We start from the raw sequence: 24,373 nt of genomic DNA, 5'->3' as shown, positions 1-24,373 counted from the left end.
ACCTTCTCTCATTGCTTAGTTACAGGACTGTCATTAAAATGCATTGTATTTGGAGGATAGCAATAGAAACATTTTTAACCAATAGAGTATCTTTGTCTCACACCGCCTCCAGCCTCCTATAAGAGATTTTTGTACTCTAACATACTGGCTGTTACACTGTGACAATGTATTTATATATTTTTTAAAAATTAAGGCAAGAATACATAGGATTTTATTTGTCCAGTGGAAACAGTGATAAGCTGGGAATGAATGGTCTGAACTCTTACTTCCAGAGACAAAATTCCAAGTGAGAAACTGCTCAACCTAAAACATGAAAGAAAATGCCAACCAAAACAAATGACCCCCCACCCCCCTCTCCCAAAAGATTAGGTGAAACCCAACCAGTAATACAAACTGATGAGAGCAAAGGCATGGGATATGTGCAGCCACAGGTAAACATTTTGCATTGAGATGGATAGTTAAGCCAAAAGAAAATGGATGAGACAAGAAACAATTTTAGGATTCAGAGCTCTGACTGGGGCAGCAATGTGGAAGAAGATAATCACATCTGAAAAATGCTAGAGGGACTGTCCTGGATTGGAGGCTGAGCAGATGAACATGAAGGAGAAGAATGATGCTTAAGGCTGAAAAAACTGAGAAGAGTTTTTATATATTAAATTTAGCTACAATTTTTAAACAAATATAGTATACAAGCCTCACTGAACAGACTCATCCAGCCTAAATATGTTCAGACTTAAGAGTTATTAAAACGTGTTTTTAATCTATACTTTATATATGGTGGCAGTTTATACTATACAAGGCTTCTGAATTGCAGTCCTCAGGTCAATCCTGCAATCCAGGACCATGAGAATGAAAGCACTTAAGATTCTGACTGAGCAGACAGGATGAGGAAAAAGCATCACAGAAAAACAGTAATAATGACTTCCATAGGTCATGGTAAATAGTTACCCCTGGAAACCTGTCCAAAAAAGCCATCATAGGGTAAGGAATAGAGTAGCAAACAGAGAAGGAAAAACTTCTTAAATATTTCTATAACTGAATATTTAGTTTAAATGTACATGCAGTTAAGCTGTAACTGTAACTTATATTTCCATGTATTTCCATGTGTGTGTGTGGGGGGGAACTTCAGTCATAATTAAAAGATTATTAATCAAGTTATTAAAGTTATTACAAACTTGCACCTTAAACTAAAATTTAAAAGATACAATTATTTTTATTCTTATGATACCTAGAAATTATAATTTTGATCACTTATTAAATTAGGTGTCTAGGCTAATTAAAGAAATTCCAGGAAGTTTCTGGTTTCCGTCACCAAAACAGAAAATATATTAAAGAAAAACAGCTTGGCCCATGAAATACCTTAATGTACCTGACTCTTAACAGAAAGCTTTTCTAACTAGGGACCTACTGAAATTGAAGAGGCAGCTGGCTGCCAATTTGGGGCTGGCTGCCATTTTTGCAGGCTTACAGCCAGCAGGGCCTGCACCAGGTTTGGGGGGCTGTTAAGAATGAGGCAAAGCGGAGAGAGTATGTTGTTCCACTCAGAGGGCTGTTATAACTTCCTTTCTCCTTGGAAAGAAGAAAATACTCCTTTTTTCATGGTCGGTTGGTTGGATTTGATAATAGTTGTTATCCTTTCACTGGCTAGGAGCCTCTGCAGACTGATCTTAGGAGCTGAAGTTATGTAGCATATTTAGGAGTATGCTGCATGTGCTGAAAATATGTCAGAAAATTCTTGAGACACATTTAATGGTTGGGTATCTTTCTAAACTACTTTTCCCTCAATCCATTTTTTGAGACATTGTCTTGATGAAAGTCAGATTTATTAAGGGTTGACATTTGATGTCAAGTCCAAAAACTTACCTTTTATATCAGTAATTCAGTTCTCAAAATAACCTTTCTAATATAGTTCTTAAATTTTTTAACTAATCAGTAAGAAGAATGGATAATGACTTCTTTATTAGTCTTTGGAGGGCTGATTCTCTTCCTGGAAAGTTGCATAAGTCTTGCCAGATAACTATTCCCTAGCTAACATAAATGTCATTGCAGTGGCTTCATACATTAGAAATTAGATGTAGCATCAAATGGCCTTAGCTGTATTATACATAAATAATCTGTTTCTCTCTTTGCGTAACAGATTCTGGGAAGCATCGAAGGTTTATACAAAGAAGTCTTTGACTACAGTATTTGCAACTATATGTCAAGGCTTGGCATCTCAAACATTTAAGGAACAAACAATGTTTAGCCCACTAAGAGAAAACAAGAGTTTAAAAAATAACCAATATCTCATACAGATATATTTCCAGTCCACACTATTTTTCATATAGCTTGAAAGCTTTGGATATGTTGTAAAAGAAAATACATTCAGTGAGAACATCTTGGGGGCAAAGTATACCTGAAGAAGGGAAAAAAATGGTTGGGAAGGGGGTACATGCTTGCCTTAATGAACACATACATCACAAAGGATTCTAAATGCAAGAGGAGAACCTACAAGGAACAGAAAGTGGGATTGATTAGCAGGGAGGTGTAGAGGCCAAAGTACAGAATTAAAGTGAGACTGTCTAAAAGCATTGTTACGCTGGCCATTGCAAAGAAAACTGAAGCCAAAGCCATTCCCTGGCCCCAAGGGAAGGTGAGCACTGGAGTGTTTTTTGCTATAACAATGGTAAGCTTTTATAGCTTGGAATCTTTGCAGTGTGCTTGCGTTCTCAACCGCTGGATCTGGTGCTCCAAGCAGCACATGGTGTTAGTCCCGGGGTGTCACATTCAGCATGTGCCCTGGACCCCCTTCAGGTCTGGCAGGTACTGCAAAGACTACGTGCCTTGTGCTGGCCCCCCCTGCATGCAGCATGCATGGCCAGTCCAGCCCTGTGAAGTATGCACTGCCCATGGGGTGCGCACTGCCCATGATGCATGGCCTGGACCCAGTGCTGCACATGGCACAGAGGGGGGTCCAGGACAGAGGCTGCATGCAACGCCCCAGACCAACCCTCTGTACTGCCTGCAGTATATGCCTGCAGGATACTGCAGTGTATGCAGTGCCAGGTCCAGCCTGTCTGCTGCATGTTGCATACAGAGCCAGGATCAGCACATGGGGCTAAGGCCAGTAACTCATGGGCTGGATCAAATGGCTCCACAGGCTAGATCCAGCCCACAGGCCTTACGCTTGACATCCTTATACTATGGAGATTATAACTGTGTACATGTGTCCTTATTTGCCGTTTTATTTATTTTTTCATAAATTTGGAGTCAGAAAGTTTGGATGCATCTTAAATTCAAGGGCATCTTACCATTTAAAAGTACATAGTAAGCTATATTTTGGTAAGCAAAGAGAGAATGTGGGTATTAAGATTTGAGAATCAATAATTTGTCCATTTTGAGATAAATGTTGTAAAGACTTTTTAGTAACTGGACAATATTTTATTTGGGCATGCAGATTTTATTTAAGACTGCTTACCCGGGCCCATTTATAAACCACCTGCTTTATCCATAACATACAAAATAGTATTCACCAGCCCTTAAAGAAAATTCAGTGGCTCATTTTATGCTGAATTACCTGTTCCATCTCAGGGGCAGGCAAAATACGGCCTGTGGGTCAGATTCAGCCCGTTAGACCATTCTACCTGGCTCGTGGGGCCCTTAAAAAAATTAGAAAATTATCATCTTCCCATGGCTGCCTGTCAAAGATGACAAGGCACCACTGGCAGCAGGACCATGGAAGAGCTGGAGGCAGGCAGCAGCAGCAAGGCATGCCCCCACCCCCCCGGCTGCCAACTGGAAGCTTCTGCCTAGCAGAGGCTTCCGGCCTGGTGAACCTGGGGCTGTTCTCCATCTCCATCCACCTGAGAGGGAAACTCAGATAAGAACAAGCGGATGGGGTGGAAGGAGGATGCCGGCGCAGCAGGAGCCAGCCCAACCCAGCTGCCACCATGTGGCTCCCAACTGGTTCCTGCTGCACCGTAGGATCCCAGCCCTGCAGCTGGGAACCATGTGCGGCCTGAGTGGCAGGTAGGTGGGCAGTCAGTGGAGAACAGTGGTGGTGGGTAGGAAAGGAAGGGAAGTGGCAGGGGAAAGGCAGTGGCGGCAGGGAAAGGAGTGGGGAGCAGCAGCAGGTGGGAGCACGGGGACCCAGGGCCAGGGCTGGCGACAGCAGGAGCCAGCTGGGATCTGCAGGGACCAGCTTGGCTACTGCTGTGTTCTGCGGTCCCAGTGTTGCAGCCAGGAACCATGTGCTGGTGGGAGTTGCCCAGCTGAGCCAGCCAGCTCCATGACAAGCAGTGGGACTCCCGGCTGCAATGCTGAGACCCTCATAGTGCAGCACAAAGCTGGCTGGCCTGAGCCAGTGGCACTTGGTTCCCTCAGTTCCCATGTCATCAGGCCAAAACAGGATGGGCCAGGCTGGCTCTGTGCAGGTCCTGGCACTGCAGTAGGGAAATGTGCTGTGCGGCATGGAGCCAGTCGAGCACGTTCTGGCACTGCGCCGACCTGTCCCGTCCCATCCCCTCCCCTCCAGGCACCACAGTTTCTAGCTGCAACACCGGGACTCATGCAGCATGGCACAGAGACAGCTGGATCGGCCCTGTGGCACATGATTCCTGGCTGTAACACCGGGACCTGCACAGAGCCAACCTAGCCCAATGGTGCACCAGGAGCCATGGCAAGTCCCATGCCATCAGGCTGGGTCAGCTCGCAGGGTTCCTGGATGCGCAACCAGCCCCCCACAAACCCCAAACCCATGTACCCCCCCCCAGCAACCCAAAAAAACCCTTACCTACCCAACCCATACACCCCACACCCCTCCACATGCCCTGCCCCCCACCATGTACAAGAATAAGACTTCATTTTGAGCTATTATGCAATCACCTCTAGATGCACAAAACACACAAATTGGGACAAAAATATGTTTTTGAAATAAAATATAGTATTTTAAATGTGTGATTTTTAGTATACAAATTTAGTTTTTTTCTGGTTGGAAGATCGTAACCCCCACCTCCCAAAAGGAGTACTCCTGGGGCAAGAGGAGGGACTTCCAGTGGCAAAGGTCAGGGGGGTTGGGGGCAGGATTTCAAATCCCAAGATGGTGACTAACTGGTGGGGCACCTGTTGAGGGGCAAGGCTACCTTTGTGGCCCTCAACAGTTCACCAAAACACTAAGTGGTCTTTCAGCCAAAATAACTGTCCACCCCTGTTCTATCCGATTCACAAAAAGAACCTCTGCTGATTTGGGAACAGGGTAACTGTGTCCTCCACTGGCACTCCCACTCTCAATGGTGCGATCTCCAAAGCCCTCCATAGAGAGACCAACAGGAGAAACAAGGACTGAACTAACTACTATTTGGTTTTATTTTTATTTTCTTTAACAAAAAGTCAGAGTCAATAATGCAATTCTTATGCTTGTATCTCATTGCAGTGTCCCCCAGTATGGTCGTTCTTAACCTTTTTTGTACCAGGACCCATTTGTAAACACTGATGGCCAGTCCTGACCCAGTTAATAGTTTAAGTACAAAATGGGCCCCTGGCCATCAGTGTCCCTCACACCCAACCCACAGACTCCCCTCTGCTTCGTCACCCCCCCAGCCCTGCTGGTGCCCATCACTCCTGACCCGCTGCCCCCTGCTCCCAGACCTCCAGGTATGTGGGGCAAGAGATGGGTGTTTGGGACATGGGTGGGGCACACGCTCTCCCAGATTAGTGCACCCACTGCAGGCATGGGGCTGCAGCCTGGCTGGACCAGCACAGGCAGGAGCTGCCTCTGCAGCCCAGCAGTCAGAACCCAGCATGGGAGGGCAGAGCAGGGTGGCAAGACTCATTGCTGCTGCCACCACTGCCAAAACCCTGCATCAGCCACGTCACTAACAGCATAAGTAATAATGGACAATGGATGGTGGGGTGCCATTGCCCCCACCTCCTCCTGCCACCAGCCGCTTGTGTGCCAGGCCATGGCTCTACCCTGCTGCCATTACCACCACTGCTCCCCCCCAGGCCACCCGCACTGCCTACCACCCTACCTCCACTTCGGGATAGAGCTGCAGCCTGAGGGGAGCAGCAGAGGCTGCTGGGACATGGCAGTGGGGGAGAGCTCTGGCCTGGCACACGAGTGGCTGGCGGAGGAGGAGGTTAGGGAAGTGCCCCCTCCCCACCCCAATCTGTTACTCCTTGCACTGTTGGAGGTGCAGTGGTTCTGGTGGAGGCAGCAACAAGTCGTGCTGCTCTACTCAATCCACCTGTGGCCCCGGCCCCCCCGCCGGCCCCAAAGACTTACACGCAGGGAGTTGCAGGAGCTGTTCTCCATGCTGCCTGGCTGCTATGTGCCTGTGTACACATGCACGTAGCACCACCTGCCTGATCACCCTCTTCCCACTTCCCCCAGCCCCAAGCAGGCTGGAACTCTGCAAGGGGAAACATGCAGTTTCCCATATTTTTCTCCTTAAAAAGGAGAAAATCCTCATTCTTCCATGGCAAACAAAAAACCCGGATTCCCTGTTTATTAGTATATACAGTGTTAACATATGGTGAACCACTAGCAGCTATTTAAAAAAAAAATGTATGCAAAATATGATCCATTTTTAAAATTTGTCTGTGACCCTTTCATATATTCTTGCGACCCACTTTTGCGTCATGACCCACTGGTTTAGAAACGCTGCCCTAATACACAGCAAGAGAGCCCAGGTTACTAAAACAGAAGGATCACATCCCTGCATTTACATTAACACAGAAAGACAATAGGGATTTGATGTGCCATGTTTTGTCTCTCTAGTCTAGAGAGAAAATTGTTAGTACTTTTTAGATGAATTATTTCATTCTTTCCCACTCAAAATACCCTTTTATAACAAAACCAAACCTACAGCCTTGAACAAATCAGGCCAGACAAAACGGGTGAAGAACCATCTAACTAATAACATTGAACAATAACTGTATAGATCTTTAAAAAGATAGATTCTCTCACCTGGGTCACACAAACTTTCACCATCCACCATCTGCAGTTCATGCCATGAGCTACTTGACTGCTCACTTTGTCTTAAGCTGTCATTAGAGCTTTGTTCTTTAGAGCTTGCTAGGACTCTGGATAAGTCTCTTTCTTCATTAAGAGATTCATGGCTGCACATATTAGATGTTAGCTCCCCCTCAGTGCCAAAGAAAGAAGTTTCTTCACCGGGAGAATCGGGCTTACCTGAATTTTAAAAAAATTTTTATTTATTAAGAGTACAGAGCTGTGATGTTTCAACTTTCTTATAATGAAGTGTTAAGGTGCATATGGTACACTGCTGAGACACTACCCTGAATTTTAAAAGTTCTGCTTCAAATGAAAATTCATAAATTCAAGCCAGAAGGAACCACTGGATAGTATAGTCTGACCTCCTGTGCAACACAGGCCATAGACTTTCCTTAAATGAATTTGTTTGAAATGGGGCATTTCTTCTAAAAGAAAAAACTAAATCCAATCTTAACTTAGAAGTTTCCAGAAAAATCTGGTAAAATCCCTAGTTAATTGTATCAATGGTTAACTAATACCCACCTACAAATGTGCACCTTATTTCTAATCTGAATGTGTCTCTGGTTCTCATTATACCTTTGTGTGCTAGACTGAGACTGCCATCATATTTCCAATCCATATGTAGGTACATAGACTGTAATCAAATCAGCCCTCTATGGTTTCTATTAAGCAAAATAGACGGGAGTAAGAGGATAGAAACCTGAGCTTTGATCCCCAAAATCTCTCCCATTTTATAACATCTTTCTTGAATTCTTGATATGAGTACTGGGAGCCAGTGTTCTAGCAGTAGCTGTATCACAGGCTAATTCAGAGACAATAACCCCTCCACTCAAGCTCAGTATTCACAGAAGCAGAAAATTAGGGTTGGAACAGACCTCAGAAGGTCATCTAGTACAGTGGTTTTCAACCTGTGGTCCATGAACCCCTGGGGGTTCACAGACAATGTCTAAGGGGTCTGCAAAAGATAACCGCGATAAATCAAAAGTATATGAATACCTACACATACAATTCAAAGGGGTCTGGCACCTCCTTTCAAAATTTCCAAATGGGTATGGCACCTCCATTCAAAATTTTTTTTAGGGGTCTGCAAATGAAAAAAGGCCAAAAACCACTCATCTAGTCCAACCTCCTGCTCAAAGCAGGACCACTCCCAACTATATCATCCTAGCCAAGGCTTTGGATAGCCGGGTCTTAAAAACCTCCAAGGATGGAGATTCCACATGTCTCTGGGTAACCTGTTCCAGTTCTTTACTACTATCCTTGTGAGAAAGATTTCCTAATATCTAACCAAAACTTTCTTAAAAGATGGGCACTATATTTGCCCATTTCCAATCATCCAGGACCTCTCCCAATTGCTACAAGTTTTCATTGCCCCATTTGCACATGCAAACAACACATTATCTCTTCACACTATGAACTCAGAGTCATTTGATTTCAGTAGAAACCAGATGATTCATACCTGGATAGTTCACAACACATTTAAATTTTCAAGAGTTTGTACAGCGAAGGACAAATTGTTGCAACTATTCACTGTGACTTACTTCACAGGGTGCCACTTTTCCACTCACCTGGAGTACTGCAGTGGTTCTACAAAACCGACTGAGAAGCAGTGCCATTTGTAGTACAAGCTACAGCTGTCGGTTGGAGCATCTCAGCAGTCCAATGAAGCTCTTTGCTCAGCTGTATATACCCTCAAGTTGCTTTATAAGATCTGTATAGGGCTTATTAATTATCCAGGTTTTACTGCATCTACCATGGTCTGACCGTCTTTTTTCTTTTTTAGACTGACTGCTTCCCAGGATAGAGATCCCCACATTGAAAGCCTGGCCTAACATTCTTTGTTCCTAGATGTATGACTTTACATTTAAGTATATTAAAATCTAAACTGTTTGTTGTTCTCAGTTTACCAAATAATCCCAATCATGATCTGTATCAGTGATCTGCCTTCTTTCCCAATCTTTGGGTAACCTGCAGACTTTCAGTAATAACTGTATCTTCTTCTAGGATAAAGTTCAGTACATACAGGAACAAGAATCCATACGTGCAAGATCCTGCTAGAAAGATACTATCTTGATGAGGTTTCCCCATACAATTACATTCTGAGATCTATCAAAGAGTCAGATTTAATGTATGGCATCTTGGTTATGTATATTCTAGTTTATTAATCAAAATGATGTCTAAATCCCAAGTTAAGTGTGTTGTACAAATGCAAACATATCATGTTAACACTATTCCCTTTAGCAACCAAATTTGTAATAGCATCAATTCTGCATAAGTTATAATTGATTGAAACTGAGCCTAGGCAAAATAAAGGAAAAGATGATAGAAGATTTGATTGTTAATTACCTACCTTTAATTCTTTAATGCCAAACTAACACATTTAATATCACCCAGATTGTTCCCTTTACCTTTTTAAAAAAAATATCAGAACATTAACTCTAGTACTTGCTACAATATAAACCTAGGTTTGAATGGATACCATCTACTTGAAGAACCGTAGTCTGAGTCTCTGCCAATTTGTGTGGCTTTACAAGCACCTTTTCCACCATAAACAACTGAGGAAGCTAACTGACCCCAGGGGAAATAGTGAAATCGATTATGTAAAATTACTACTAAACCTTTAAAGGAAACAAAACAGTAACTGTTATCTTTTGACTCCTAGTTCTAGTAGTCTTGTATTGACAGGAAGTTGAAATCAGACTGCAGTTTGAACATTTAAATTGACTCCGTTGAGTATTTAACAAACCTCAACAAAGATCATTAAAGAGTTCTGTAACAACCCGACACCAAGCAATCATTAAAATATGTTTTATAAACATCATTTATGCATACAGTAACCATCCACTGTTGGAGCACAGCATTTAGCATCTGTTGATGGTAGAAAAAGCTACCCCATTTAGGAAAAGGTACCACAAACAATTCCTTGTCATTCATAAGGGAGTACTTATACTGAAGCATATTTCAGCAGTAAACAATTTAATTTTAATTTTTTTTAAACCAGTAGCCCTCAGTAGTCCCTATTATAGGACCGCTCATCTACCCATACTGCAATGGGAGGGTCACATTCATAAATGACAGGATAATCAAGCAATTTCCCTTTTCAGTCTGTAAACACTTCCAGGAAGGCCCCTGTTATCTTAAGCATTTGTAAAGCATGTAGTATAGATTTTGCTGCTGTTGAAATAAACATCAGATAATTTTACTGAAATCATAGTTGAAAACACTGCTTTCACTCTCAATCATTTCAAAACCTTAGAGAAAAATACTGTTGAATTTCTTACTTAGGGTTTTGTGTCTCACAAGAGAAAACATTTAGTAAGCATTTTACCTGCAAGAGAAACATTCCAACTTCTTGGTGTATCTACCTCAGGTATAACACTAAGTTCATGTTGTTCCAAATTTAGACCTAATTTGATTTTTGCCAGAGGTGGTTTTGAAGTTCTACATTTCTGTTCTCTTATTGGAATTCTTTGAGACTGTTCTGTAAAAAAAAAAAAAAATGTTCTGTAATTAGCAATCTTGCAAATTATTGGCATGTAATTGATAATCTGAGGGTAAAAGAAGAGAATTCAATTATAACTAAAAAAAGCAAGCATCAAAATTATAATAGAGCATGATATATGGCCTCACCTATTTGCTCAGCTGGACTGATGTGCCATGAAAGCACTTCATTTTCATTGTATTTGTTCACATTACCACAGATGACCTCGTCTTGATAATTTTCTGTTCCTTTGAAAAGAGTGAACTGGTCTGGCTTTTGTGTTTCTGTCATCTCTCTGTATGGGCTAAATTGTCCAACCTTAAAAATAGAAGAACTAATAGTAGGTAACATTGTCTCATGTTTTACTAGACATCTTTTTCCTTCTATTTGTTTACATCGCTTATAGCTCCACAACACAGGAGGGAAGAAAAGAAACATTCTAAATGCTTGAGCTTGGCATGATGCTGGTCACTGGCTCAGAATATTTCTTCAATTTTTTCACATGTATCTTGTGTAGCTAACAACTAGGAAGAGATTGTTGATCTGAAAATGCTGTGGACGGTCTCAAAATGGATGTTATGGATAAGCTTTATTCCCTGCAGCTATGAAATCTTGAATTCTAGAATGGGCATATGAATTTTAAATCAATAATCCGTACCTTGGTTTGGCAGTGATACACTGAGACCACCCCACAGAAAAGATAATTTAGCAGAGAAAAAGCTGGTTCCATCCTCAGAGGTTCTGGAGAGTGTGTGTTTATTAAAGCAAAAAAACCCAAAAACAAGAAAACCCAAAAACAAAACAACGCCAGCCTATTTTGCACTTGAACTCTAGTCTGAGTCTTGGTCTGTGTTTGTCCCATTATTCAATCATCATATTACAGTTAACTTTCATTTCTAGGCTTCTCCTAAGCAGACAACTATAGCATAGTGAGTTAGGACAGAAATAAATACAGGGAATGAGATGATAATCTTTCTAAACAGTTATTTGTCTTTTAAGATTGCCAATTTCATCCTTAGTATCTTTTGTGAATTGGGACAGACTTATTTTATACAAGTGTGATATACAATTAAAAATCAAAATAAAATATAGCTGTTATGCAGAAATAGAAATAAACAGAAATATATTGGCTCCTTAGACAATGTAACAGTTTTAAAACCAATTATCTAGTTTGCACATTTGAACAGTTAAGTTGTGCTTTTTTAAACAGTTTACTTGACAAAGGGTCTTTCAGACACTTTGAACAACAAAGACTATTAACATATTTAGCTTTTGTACACACCAACTGCATTTCTAGAGCTGAAAAGCTTTGCAAGTACTGCAGCTACTTTAATGAACATTATGTTCAGAGACAAAGTCCAGACAAGCTTAGTACAGCTCCAACTGGAGTGGACAGAAAAAGTGGTCTACTGACTGTTGACTGCAAAGGTTCCAGCTTGAATCTATGCTTTGGTAAAGGACAGACTGCACATGCAGCCACATGCATCACTTTGCTAACTGGTAAATTCCACTGCATTCTACTGGCAAACAACCTGTTATAATGCACTTATAAACCATACCTGCTTATTAAGCAAATCCTTCACAGCCTCTTGTTTTCTTTGCATCTGTTCTTTCAATTTAGTTTGTTTCCATATAAGTAATTCTTCCTGCATTCTCTGCCTAGAAAGAAGAGCTTCTCTTTGTGTGTCCAGTTGCTTTTGCAGTTGTTTCAAGTGGTCTTGCTGAGCTTGGATGCTTTCTGAAGAGGCTAGCACTCTCTCCCTTAAATTCAATATATTGGAATAATTTAACAACGAAACATCCTTATTTCTTGATGCCAAGGACTCCTGGATCACCCCAGGCTCAAGAGATAATGAAGTAAGATGCTGAAATGCCTGAGTGAAGGTTGGTTCAAAGGTTTTTATGTTGCTTTCTGCAGGTATCTGCTGGCACTCTGAAGAGTCAAATGATGCTGCCTGAGTTATGAGAGACTCCTCTGTTGGTGGCATACAAGGTACTAAGAACAGAGGCTGTTTGGGGGCTTCTGTCTCTATTTGTTGGTTTGGCACCTTTGGAGATCCTAGATTTTTTTCAAAATGCAAAGTTTCTGAAGACTCAGATGAATCTTCTGTAGGCAAAATGAACTGTGCCTCTGGTTGCAAAATATCCAAGGAAGTACCTTGATAAGTCAGGACTGATACTGGCAGCCTCTGGGATTCAGAGGACTCTCTGACCTGATTACTGGAATTCAACCATTCCATTTGCTTGTGTGAAGGGGAATGCTGAAGTAACTGAAATGGTCTTTGCTTCAACTCTGATGTAAGTGAACACCGTAACTGACTACTCAAGCCTGTACTCTGCATTAGCACATTGTCTCTTTGCCCAAATGTTTTTTCTAACACACCATGTGCTCTGGAACACCTGATTAATGGCTGTGCAAATTCTTGAGCCTGCATTTGTTTGGTTGACTGACAGGCTGTTGGATGAACTCGCATTGCAGGTACATGGGTTTGTAAAACTGATTCCAAAGTAGGTTTGAAAGCAACACATCTCGACTCTGATGCAACTGTAGAGCTTAAGGGTATAGGAGAAGTTGAAGGATATCTTTGCTTCAACTTATTCTGGTACTCCTGTAAACGTTTTCTGGCTTCTTCAACTGACTGTTTGTGCAACCTAAAAACAAACAGAATGACAACATGTTTCTTGTGTGACATGAAGACCTTCTTAATTACTGGATCAGCAATTAGCAAATAATTCTGAAACTGTCCTCTCAATCTTGATTACATAAGGGAATGTACCTGTTCTGTTGTAGAAGACGCTGTTGATAGTTACGAATCATCTGTACATGGTCATTCTCTCTAGGACTGGTAGTTTCTGGTACTGCAGCAGTTTCAGTCTAAAAGGAAATAAATTATTTACACATGAAAATCTTTCATCAGTATTCATATGTGTATTGTTTTGAATTAAGGCAGCATGCTCATTCTTACTCCAAGCCAGCTGAAGCAAGTTTGCCCTGATTTCAGCCTGAGGAAGTAAAGACGGACTGCACTCTTCTGAACAATACTGATCGAAAGCTATACTATGGACTATAATGCTGCTCACAGTTGATCTGCCATTTAAGTTTGAGCCGGCTTGAACTCTAGGGGTTCAATAGTTCAACTTGGTGCTGTGTTTACAGGATCAGTCCCCAGAAAGAGCACTGGAGAACAAGTTCTTGTGCAGATGCCTCCAGGTCATTTAAAAGCAAATAAGATCAGATCCTTTCTACATCACTGATCTCCTTTCTTCCACAGGGATAATGTATAAGGTATCTGTGCACTCAAAAAAGTCAATTTCCCCCACTATACACTTTCTCACACTTTTTCTTGGGGGAAATATGTGGTTTTCTCTGCATGGCCTTATTCTTTTTTACCATGGGTCCAGACACTGTCCTGAAATTCTGCAAAAGTAAACCACTACCCAACGCCCACTGCCAACAAACAAACCAGTGCTTCCACTTCAAAACAAATGTATTTTCAAGGTAGGAGATCCTGCCTTCTGGCATGGACAAAGTAAGGCTTAAATAAACCTTTATTTCAGCAGTGGGAATCAGTTCCTTTACCCTGTGTTCCACCTCTGTCTGTTGGTTCATAACCGAACGAGTATTCATCTGTGCCAGATGGGATGGCTGATCTTTCTCCTCTTGCCCCCTTGTCTTAATTTCTTCCAAATGAGCATGCATTCGGATCTTCAGATAGTCATCCTCTAAGCACATTCGCTTTTCTTCAATTTGTTTAAGCAAGGCCAGCTGCTCCTGTTTTTGTTGCTCTATTTGTTCATTCTATCAAAGAGAAATACTACAGTGATTCTGCAAAACTAAATGACAGGAGAATCAACTAAGTCCCAAATCACATACAGTGAAATTATCTGTACTACAAAGCAACCCCTATTTTGTTAGAGGATTCTCATAACATGTAAAACTATATATGCCTTTGACTAGACAACAGATTCTTACCAGCCCCTTCACAGTTTAACTTTTGTGCTATCTTACATTCATCAACAACTGCTATCACAATAGCACAATGGAGAAAATCAAAATCTAATGCAATCAGGTAACATTTTCTACAAAAAAATTGGAGGATGGAACAAATTCCCCACTGTGAGGCTGAATTCAGAATAAGTACAAGTGTTTTTCATAATCTATAGTGCTTTTCAAAGATTTAAGACATTTTACTAATGTTAAATTAAGTCTCTCAGTACCTCTGAAGTACTTAATGGATATATAACTTACAGTGCACTTCACAAACCTCTGAAGTGGTTTTCTTATTTTTAATCTCTCTCTAGGAATTTATTATGGACCAAAGACTTAGTTTCCAGGCACAGAGACAGTATAATACTATATTCTCTACTTTTGTCCCAAGTGTATCCATTTGAAATTGCTGCCAGAGACTAAACTGGCCAGAACACAGCAGCTAAGACATGCTGTTCTGAGACATGCTAATCTTTACTGAGCACTCATCAGAGCCTCAAACAGAGGTGTCATATGACAGATGGCCCCTCTATCAGTGCACATCACCGATTTGCAACGTGCTCATTTGAGTAAAGTCAAATGGGAGATGGGCCACCTTTTCAGTTGCCTGTACCCATGTGTTCCTTGGAAGCCTCCAACATGCATCAAAGTAGATTCAGAGTTTGTTTAGACTGAGCAGGGTCCTACTTAACTTGCAGTGAGACCAAGCCATTTTCACAGCTTGCTTGTGGCCTGAAGGGCTGATTTTGCAGGCATTTCCTGGTAGCCCCTTGCCACAGACTAGAGAATAGGCCCTGCCCCTCACTGCAGACAGCACATCTCAAGCACATGAGTAGCTGCAGGGATTGCCGCATTGTCTAAATATCACGGTAAGGATTGTGAGATTCTAAAACAGCGTATCATATAACAGCTGGGGTTTTTATGGGTTGATTTCGTGGGAAATCGCGGCTCATGGAGTATTTCCCAGTGATCCTGGATATCACTGATTTCCGAAAACTGCGAATTAAGTATATCCCTAAGTATGGGATACAACAGGACTAGAACAACATAGCTATTGTTTACCTCACCACAAATGTTCAACGTGTTGATCATGAAAAGGTGTAAGCGCATAGAACAGAGAAGACATTTTAGAAAAGCCAGACCTTTGGGAACAGGCGATACTGAAACTGGGCTATAAAATGTAGTAGATATGTGAATACATATCTTGGCAACTACATAGTTTCACTTTAATTCTATATTTATACACACATTCCAGACAAATACTGTGATTAGTCTAACAACTGCAATAACTAAGGCTGGCAGATGGGAAAATAAATCTAATTTCCAGAGACAATTCTCAATGTTTGGTTAAACATACAAGTAGCCAAGGCAACAAGTAAAAACAGATAGCATTTTTCAGGAAAATAATTTTAAAACTGACAGTATCTCTTTCAATTCTGTATTTCCTGGCTTGCCGGCTTTTATTTATACATCCAGAAAGTTGAAGTTTCCCAATTTCTAATTTCCTTAGGTACGCTTTTAATTTTTAAAATTACAAATTAACATAAGGTGTAGAACAGGACTGTCCAGCAGCTGGCAACATGTTGAAATGGCAGGCCAGAAGTGCGCAGCTCAGGTCCTAGATGGGCTGACAATAAGCCCCACCGGCCAGCACTGCCACTACCTTTTCTCTGGTGCTGTTTCTAGCACTGCAGCCTGGCAGTGGCAGCATGGGAAAGCTCCCTGCCACCCAGCCACAGTGCAGCACAAGACAGGTGAAGCCCTCACTGCATGGGCTGGATCCAGTTGCTCCATGGGCCAGAACTAGTTGCTGTAGATTCAACTGCTGACACCTGTTATAAACGCGTTGAAATGGCAAAGAATTGTGCTTAAGTTCTTATTGCTTGGAGGCAGTAGGTCTAGAATTTGATGCAGCTACGAGAGAAGAGGATGTTAAAAATCCAGACCCATGGGAATTCCTTGACTCAAACTATAAATGCTTACTCACAGACTAACAGTACTATTGTACCGTTAATCCCAAACTCCCAAAACAAAGGGCACTTTTACACATGCTCTGATGCGTTTTGATTACAACACATCAGAAGAGACTTGATTAATTGCGCTGCAGCATCTTGTGTATTCAGCGCTCTGCATTTAAAAATGGTGGCAGGGGGCTTTAACTAAAGCATGTCAAACAAGCTTTAGTTAAAGTGCCCGCTGCCATTTTGAAATGTGGGATGCTGAATAAATGAGACACTGCAAGGACTGTAATTAGAGTGGATCCCGAGAACCACTTTAATTAAAAAGCATCCCCTCCTCCCCCCACAGCACATGTACAGACACTCAAGGGCACTACTCGTCAGTGAGGATTTTGTCAACATCAAATTCCAAATTTAAGCCATCTCTCTTGTACCTTTTTCAATACAGTTTCTAGAAACTACAAAAGTATTTTCCCCTTACTCTTCAATACCTCATGAAGAGCTGATGAAAATTAAAAAAACAAACAAACAAACAAAAAACCCCCAGAAAAACAACAAGAGATTATGGAAAAATATTAACTTTAAAGGCAGTTTATAAAGCTACATGTACATAAAAAGGGAGGGATAGTCAAAGCTGTTTTACAAACCTAATTAGATCTGTTTGCATTTGAGCCATTCTGATGTAAAACGCACTTTAAGAAAAGGATATTGCCGAGGAAAAAAAATGCACACACATACCTGTTTTTGTCTCTCTGCTTCCATTCTAATTTTGGCTGCTTGTTCTTGAGGATGGATTAGGACTGAATTTCCAGCTACAATTCTCTGTTCTAGTATTTCCAGAGATTCTAAAATACATGTTACTTAGAGTTAGCATATTGTATTGTCAGGAAGATATTTATACTGGATTTGGAAACTGTACGACTACTATCCAGAGGACAAAACTTAGCAATGAATTTACTGTTTTTGCTTGTGATAGGCTTCCATAATTTACTACAAGGATAAAATCTTGGCAAGAGGTTTATCGTCCTCCCTCGTCCACAATAGCTCCAGGGAAGAAAGCAAAGGCCACTTTTCTGTTAGTCAGAGATCTGTCTTTGAATCTCACTCAAGATGTCTCATCTCTTATGTACCCTTAACTCAAAATTTCAAGAGTTGAGGAACTTCACCCTTGCTCCCCATAACCATCCTCCCAGAAGCAGCAGATACAGAAGTGGCTTATTTTCATACACTCACCCTCCTGAAAGGGGCCTTATTCACCTACTGTGCCCTTTCACTTATTCCTAGCTCTCAAACTGGGAGTAGAGAACGTTTCACTTTTCATAGGCCTGCAAATCCCACCTTTTATTTCTGCTGTTGCTTGTAGCTTCCTGAGACAGTTACCTAAAATCCTATAGTCATTTTCACTGCTACCTCAGAAGAGATTTTATATGTTTCACTAGAGCTGCTAAAAAGAGATCAGCAAAAGGGACTCAAACTTCTGCAATTAGGAAAGGTGTAGAGGCAGCATTACCAGGTAATAAAAAAAGGGATTCGCCTTACCAACTCAAAAAAGGGAATATTAAGCCTCTGCACTTCTGCCATCTCAGTAACTCAATGAAAGTTTAACTATATGGTCAGATTCAATGTTGTTCCCAATCCAGCAGTGACATTTAGTCTGATAATTGTCAAAGCTCCCACTGGTTTGTAACCATTTACTAGAAAAGGTTTCCTGCTTCCTTCTGGTAAGTATATTTCTCACCCTTACAGGCAGAGCAATAAGGGAAAAAATAACTTCTCTAGCAGAGCCAAGCTCAACATTTCTGGGGAATAACTAAAACTTTAACAAAGATCTTTAAAAACATGTGCACAATTAAAAAGTTCAGTAAAAGGCCAACAGCATGCTGGGCTGTATTACTAGAGAAGTCGCTTGCAAATAAAGGGAAATGATTCTCCTGCTCTATTTAGCCTCACCTGGAGTACTTGTCTGGTTTTTTGCCCTGCACTTCAAGAGATGCAGTCAAATTAAAAAAGCAACAAAAATGATTAGAGGCCTAGGAGACATGACTTATGAGAAAAGGCTGAAAGAACGTAGAATTATTTAGTCTGGAGAAGAAAAGACAAGAGAATGTAATGACAGTCTTCAAATACCTGAAGGATGAATACGAAGAGGATGGAGATGGGCTCTTCTTTGTGACTACAGAGACAGGGCAAGAAGCAATGTCTCAAGTCACAGCAAGGGAAATTTAGGTTGGATATTAGGAAGAAATGTCATACTATGAAAGTGGTTAAGCATTGAAACAGGCTATCCAGAGAGGTTGTGGGATCTTCAACCTTAGAAGTGCCTAAGAGTTAGTTAGATAAAACACTTGACTGGGATGGTTTAGACAGAGACTATCTTGTCTTGGGTAGTGTAGACTGGACTAGATCAGTGGTTTTCAACCTGTGGTCTGCAGACCCCTGGGGGTCTATGAAAGATGACTATGGATCAATCAAAAATAAGTGAATTTTGACACTTACAATTCAAAGGGGTCTGTACCTCCAGCCAAAACTTTTTAGAGGTCTGCAGATGAAAAAAGGTTGAAAACCACTGAACTAGATGATCTCCGGAGGTCCCTTCCATCCACATTCTTCTATGATTTTACTTCACAATTTTGTTCCTAAGTTATTACAAAGCTGTTGATTCACTTGCCTAATAATTAAAGTGTTAAAACCTATCACATACACTAATGCACTGTCATACCAGAGACAAACAGGAGAAAAATAACAGTTTACAAATCAAACAGTAAACCCAAGCCATTTCACATTAAAAGATAATTTAGCAGAGCACTGTTAGTTACTGAATCAGGGAATCATAGAGCAGAAACAGTCCCATTTTTGGTACACACACAGGCCCAACAAGCTCAGAAGTAAACATAATAGAAACATGGCTTCCAATTAAATTTTTTCAAGAATGTCCTTTAAAAGCTTGGAAACATATTAAAAGTGAGATTTTTCCAAGTATATTATGCCCTTAAATGCCCAGGTCATTTCAACATTTTTTACCTCAAATCTTTATGCCTGGATGGAACAAAATGGGCAGAAGACCAAAAAAGCCTCTATCATGTTTGTTTTTCCCCATAAAATTTACAATCTAGTGTAGTAGCTCACTTTCTGGCTAGTACAAGAAACACGAATTTTCAGTAATGTGACCACCCATCCAGGTTTAACATTGCTATTTAGTTCATATTCACAGTTCTGCCCATTAAGGTCTTTTCCCCTCCTAAACATTGCATTTTGATTTCACTATGAAGGACAAAACAATATTTACCTTTGGCTTCAGAAACTGAATCTCCATGGGCGTTGTGACCAGGTTCCAAATCACATAAGAGTCTCTCTTCACTAGGAAGTGTACCTGATTCAATGGTTTGAATGTCACTTTGTACCTCTGCTTCGCTTTTTGATGCCCACTGGTCTTTTTGGCTCCGAATCTTATTCAGCAATTTTTTTAAGACTAGTTTGGATTGTGGTTGGGGAGCCTCTTCACGCTCTGTAAGAAACACACCAAAAATTGTTACAAAGACATAATAGTAAGACAAATAAAGATATACGATACAGTCAGTCAGCTACTTCTCACAACACAGTTACTGGCTGTAAACACAAATCATTCTAGTTATAGATAGCAGAAAATCTGAAATTTTGCCTGCTTCTGCAATTCGACTAAGCCAGGGGTGGGCAATTAGTTTGAGTGGAGAGCCTCTTACCTAGTTTTGGCAGCCTGTCAAGTGCCGCATGGGTAGCCCCACCCCTTGACAGGTACACCGCCCCCTGGTCACCATCTTGGGACCAATGTCCCAATGTCTTGGGACCAATGTTCCAGGGCCAGCACCGGTGGGGCCCAAAGCAGGGCGCAGGCCGGCAGGGGTCCGTGGAGCTGGGCTGGGCTGCACCAGTAGGGATGGGGGAGATGGCCCAGCTCCTTAGAGCCCCTGCCAGCTGAGACCCCACGCTCCTGTAACACTACTCTGGGCCCCACCGGCACTGGCCCCGGGACACCAGTGCGGGCCCTGTATTCCCACTGGCTCCCTGCATGCTCACACCCAGTGCCCCCCAGCCCCGTGGTACAGGCGGGGGGCAGCAGTCAGACCCGACCCCCTGTTCGTCAGCAGGGAAGAAGCTGGTGTTGAGCATGGGGAAAAGTGGCCCCTCACCTGCGCCGTTGCAGGCACTCGCAGCCCACGCTGGGCTGTCTGGAGCAGGCCCAGGCAGCCCCAGGCAGGCTGGGAGCGGCGGGGGGGGGCGCCAGCCATGGGCAGGCGAGGGGCCGCTTTTCTCTGCGCAGGGAAGGAGCCCAGGGAAAAGCTGGGAGGGGGGGCGGGGGGCGCAGCCCTTCCCCCTCCCCACAGCTGGTGCCCCACGCTGCAGGCGCTTGCAGCCCACACAGGGCTGTCTGGAGCAGGCACAGTCAGGCACATGCAGGCTGCAAGCAGCTGCAGTGCCGGGCACCGGGCGTGGGGGAGGGGTTGCTCCCCCCCCCCCTTGCCTGGGGTCCCCCCTGCACTTACCTGAGCTTCCTGCGCCGGGGCAGCCAGGTGCTCCCAGCCCAGAAACCGCGGCTGGGGCTTCCAGCTGAGGGGCAGGGCTGGGTGTTGTTGGAGCCCACCAGGCTACCCCTGGGACCTACTGCCCTTGGCTCCTGTCATTTTTGACAGGAACCAAGGGCAGAGAAATATTAATTTTCCAAATTTTTTTTTAGGGGCCCCATGGGCCAGATAGAATGGCCTTGCAGGCCAAATTTGGCCCACGGGCCATATTTTGCCCACTCCTGGACTAAGTATATATTGATAACTCGACTTTCTGACAAGGAACATGAACAGGTTCCCAATTTAGATAGGTATTAATAGGTGCACTTTTCAAAACATGAATGATGTGCTAGATATGTATTAGACATCATGCAATTTTGCTAGTTACATTAACATAGTAGCATATAAAATTGGGCTCAAGTGTAGTTCTGGTTCTTAGTAGCAAGTATACTATCTTCAAAAGAAGTCCAAAAGAAGGTGAATTTTTGCATCTGAATTCCATACTTGTCTGACTCCAGTATCTGGAATGGAAAGCGTCAAAAGCAACTAAGTGTATAAATACCACATACCTATAATTACTAAAACACCTAAAAAACCTTAAATTACTCTAATTTTTTAACTATTCAAAAGTAATGGTTCAAAGCAACTACAACTCAGCTTCTTTGTAAATACAAAACAAATTCAGCAGTTCTCATTTCTCACGTTATAAATTTATTAAAAACAGCCGAAGATACCTCAATCTTTTATATTTTATTTTTGTGTTTATTTTTACTCACAATTGCATTTTCTCGAAATTGGTGTATGAACCTAAAACCTCTAGTCTCTCCTAATGTACATCCTCGGGTTTTAAAAAAGTTAAGAGTTAAGCTTGAAAGTTTTACTCTCTGATTGACTGTGGTGCCCGACTTCCTCTTCTATCACCTCATCCACTCTTGGCTGTCTCTCACACACACTATCCGGATCCAGGGAAATATCCAGTTCATCATCCTGAGATTGATCAGAAGGGGTAGGCAAAGGCTGTGGTTCAAGCTGCAGAATCATGTCTCCTTTCATTTCTAAATGAAAAGATGAAGCCATATAAAAACATTAAGTAATTCCATTTGTAACAAAAGCCATCTCAAATTGCAAGATTAAGGTCATCATAAGATGCCCCTAAGAGATCTAAGAGATACCAAATTAAATGGTCCTTTCAAAACAGTTTAAACAAAAGCTTTGTTTCAAAGGAAACTAAGAATATCATTTGATTCCTTAGGAGCATATTTAATCCTGAATGTCTACAGCAGTTTAAGTACGTGCTGACACCACATCACTTAACCTTCCAAAGGAATCACTTACTCCTGTCTCCACTATACATGTCTTCAAAGGCCATCTCCAGCTCTCTTTGCCAGTCGTCTTTAATTTCCACACGTCTGTATGAAGGTACAAACAGCTGTGGTGGCATCTGTGCTACAATCTGTCTCCTGCATGCCCGATCCATATTCTGCATTTGTTCAAGTTCTTTCATAAGTCTTTCCCTGTCCTTCAAATAGAACCATGTTCAATTAACAGCTTAGCATTTACATTCAGGCAGAATGACTTTAGCTCCAGTAAAATACATTCATTTGGCATCTGTAAAGTTTAATACTTACTTCATTCCAGGGATAAATAATACCTTGACTTAAATGTATGCATAAAATAAACCAATCTAGATATCCTCTAGGATACTGGATACCTTCTATTTAGTGGCTGAAAATTCATTAATAGCACCATGGGATAACTGCAGTATTAGAAGCAATATCAAGCTATACACCAACATGCCAACTTCCCTAAGTATAGAAGAGCTCTACATTTTCTGTTTTTATGAAACAAGCACATGGACCGTCTTTAGGTTACTCATCACTCAGCATACATGTTAATGGCTACCAGCCAAATATTTTTCTTAGTTAGATTTTATAAAAGCTTTCAGACCTTTTATAAATTGTATTTTTTTCTGTTTACCTTAGATATATAAGCATTATCAGTCCAAGCTGGTCAACCTTTGTCAATAAACTGGATTACTTGTTGGCTGTCTGAGAACATTTACTGCTAGCTCTCATGTTAGCCAAAAGACTGGGAATACTGTATATTCAATAACAGGTTAATAAATGTTAAGACGTATGTACAAAAAAAGCAATGATGATTAGAATGCCATTTCTTCAGCAATTCCATTTTAACTCATCCACTACAATTTTTCTTAAAATTCTTCAAATCATGTAGAATTCATTACAAGAGATGCACAAATAATAAGGACTTTTGTGTTAAACAGGAACTGGATTTCAAACATAAAGAAAAGGACAAAATATCATTTCAGCCTTAACAACCAAGAACCATAAACCTAACTTTTCTGAGAAACAATGAGTGCTCAACTCCAACTATAGTCAGTTAATAGGAGATTCAAATACTTTCAATCCACAGAAATAAAATAAAATAAAATAAAATAAAATCTAGCCTTAGATATGCTGAGTAGCCAATCACACAGGCACCAAAATTAGTGGATATTTGGCAAACTTTGGTCTTTGTCTCTGCTTTCATTCTTAAGCTGCAAAATGAGGATATTATCTTCCACTTCATAAGGTTGGTATGAAAACAACTACATTAATCTTTGAAGGGCACTCAGATACTGTGCTGATAAGCACCATTGAATACAGTGTCATTCATTTTCTTGTGACTTTTCATTGTCATGTTTGGATGCTGTACGAGATATGGAGCAGTAAGGCATGGATCCACATTGAAAGGTGAAGATAATGCAATACTGAACAGCTGCCTAAGGCGCTTCAGAGAAGTCTTACACAGAAGAATACAGTGCCATGCAAAGATATTTGAGCTAGCTTTAAACAAGCTAATCCTTGTACCCAAATCAGAATAGCTACATTAATGTGGCACTCCAGTGGAACTAATTATTTTGCAGGAAGCAGGGTATGTTAGTCTGGGAGCCAGTTCTTCCAGTACGGCTGGAGAACAGGTACGCGGCCCTGGCAGCCCACGAGGAGGAGGAAAGGGAGGAAAGAACTGGGGAAGAAGGGACTCCACGCTCACCGAGTCCCGTGCCAGCTGACGGAGACAAGCTGACCAGGAGGAGAAAGCGTTGCGTGATCGTCATTGGTGACTCCATCATGAGAGGTACGGAGGGCCCCATCTATCGCCAGGACCCCTCGGCACGTGAAGTATACTGTCTACCCGGAGCGAGGATTCAGGACGTGAAAGGGATGCTCCAAACCGTAATCCAGCCCACCAATTATTACCCCATGGTCCTAGTCCATGTGGGCACTAATGATGCGGCCAGGAGGAGCCCCGATTGCCTGATGGAGGACTACCAAGCTCTGGGGGGCGTGCTGAGGGAGATGGGCACACAGGTGGTCTTCTCTTCCATCCTTCCAGTGAGTGGACGGGGCAGAC

General features: G+C 41.8%; 1 protein-coding gene across 1 annotated transcript in view; it reads right to left on the bottom strand.

The window, feature by feature from the left end:
* CEP295 (centrosomal protein 295) overlaps window positions 1-24,373 on the bottom strand; it is a 71,777-nt gene that overhangs the window by 23,195 nt on the left and 24,209 nt on the right. The window contains exons 8-17 of the mRNA XM_006018637.3: window positions 22,295-22,478; window positions 21,841-22,014; window positions 19,708-19,926; window positions 17,160-17,266; window positions 14,056-14,274; window positions 13,253-13,350; window positions 12,035-13,127; window positions 10,625-10,793; window positions 10,323-10,475; window positions 6,947-7,171 (exon numbers count right to left, since the gene is read on the bottom strand). Coding sequence (XP_006018699.1) covers window positions 6,947-7,171; window positions 10,323-10,475; window positions 10,625-10,793; window positions 12,035-13,127; window positions 13,253-13,350; window positions 14,056-14,274; window positions 17,160-17,266; window positions 19,708-19,926; window positions 21,841-22,014; window positions 22,295-22,478 — 2,641 coding nt within the window. The remainder of the gene's footprint in view (window positions 1-6,946; window positions 7,172-10,322; window positions 10,476-10,624; window positions 10,794-12,034; window positions 13,128-13,252; window positions 13,351-14,055; window positions 14,275-17,159; window positions 17,267-19,707; window positions 19,927-21,840; window positions 22,015-22,294; window positions 22,479-24,373) is intronic.

The sequence above is a fragment of the Alligator sinensis genome, unplaced genomic scaffold, assembly GCF_000455745.1.
Source record: "Alligator sinensis unplaced genomic scaffold, ASM45574v1 scaffold116_1, whole genome shotgun sequence".
Lineage (NCBI taxonomy): Eukaryota > Metazoa > Chordata > Crocodylia > Alligatoridae > Alligator > Alligator sinensis.
Note: the sequence above shows the minus strand (reverse complement) of the source record. Positions and strands in the feature narration are given on the sequence as shown.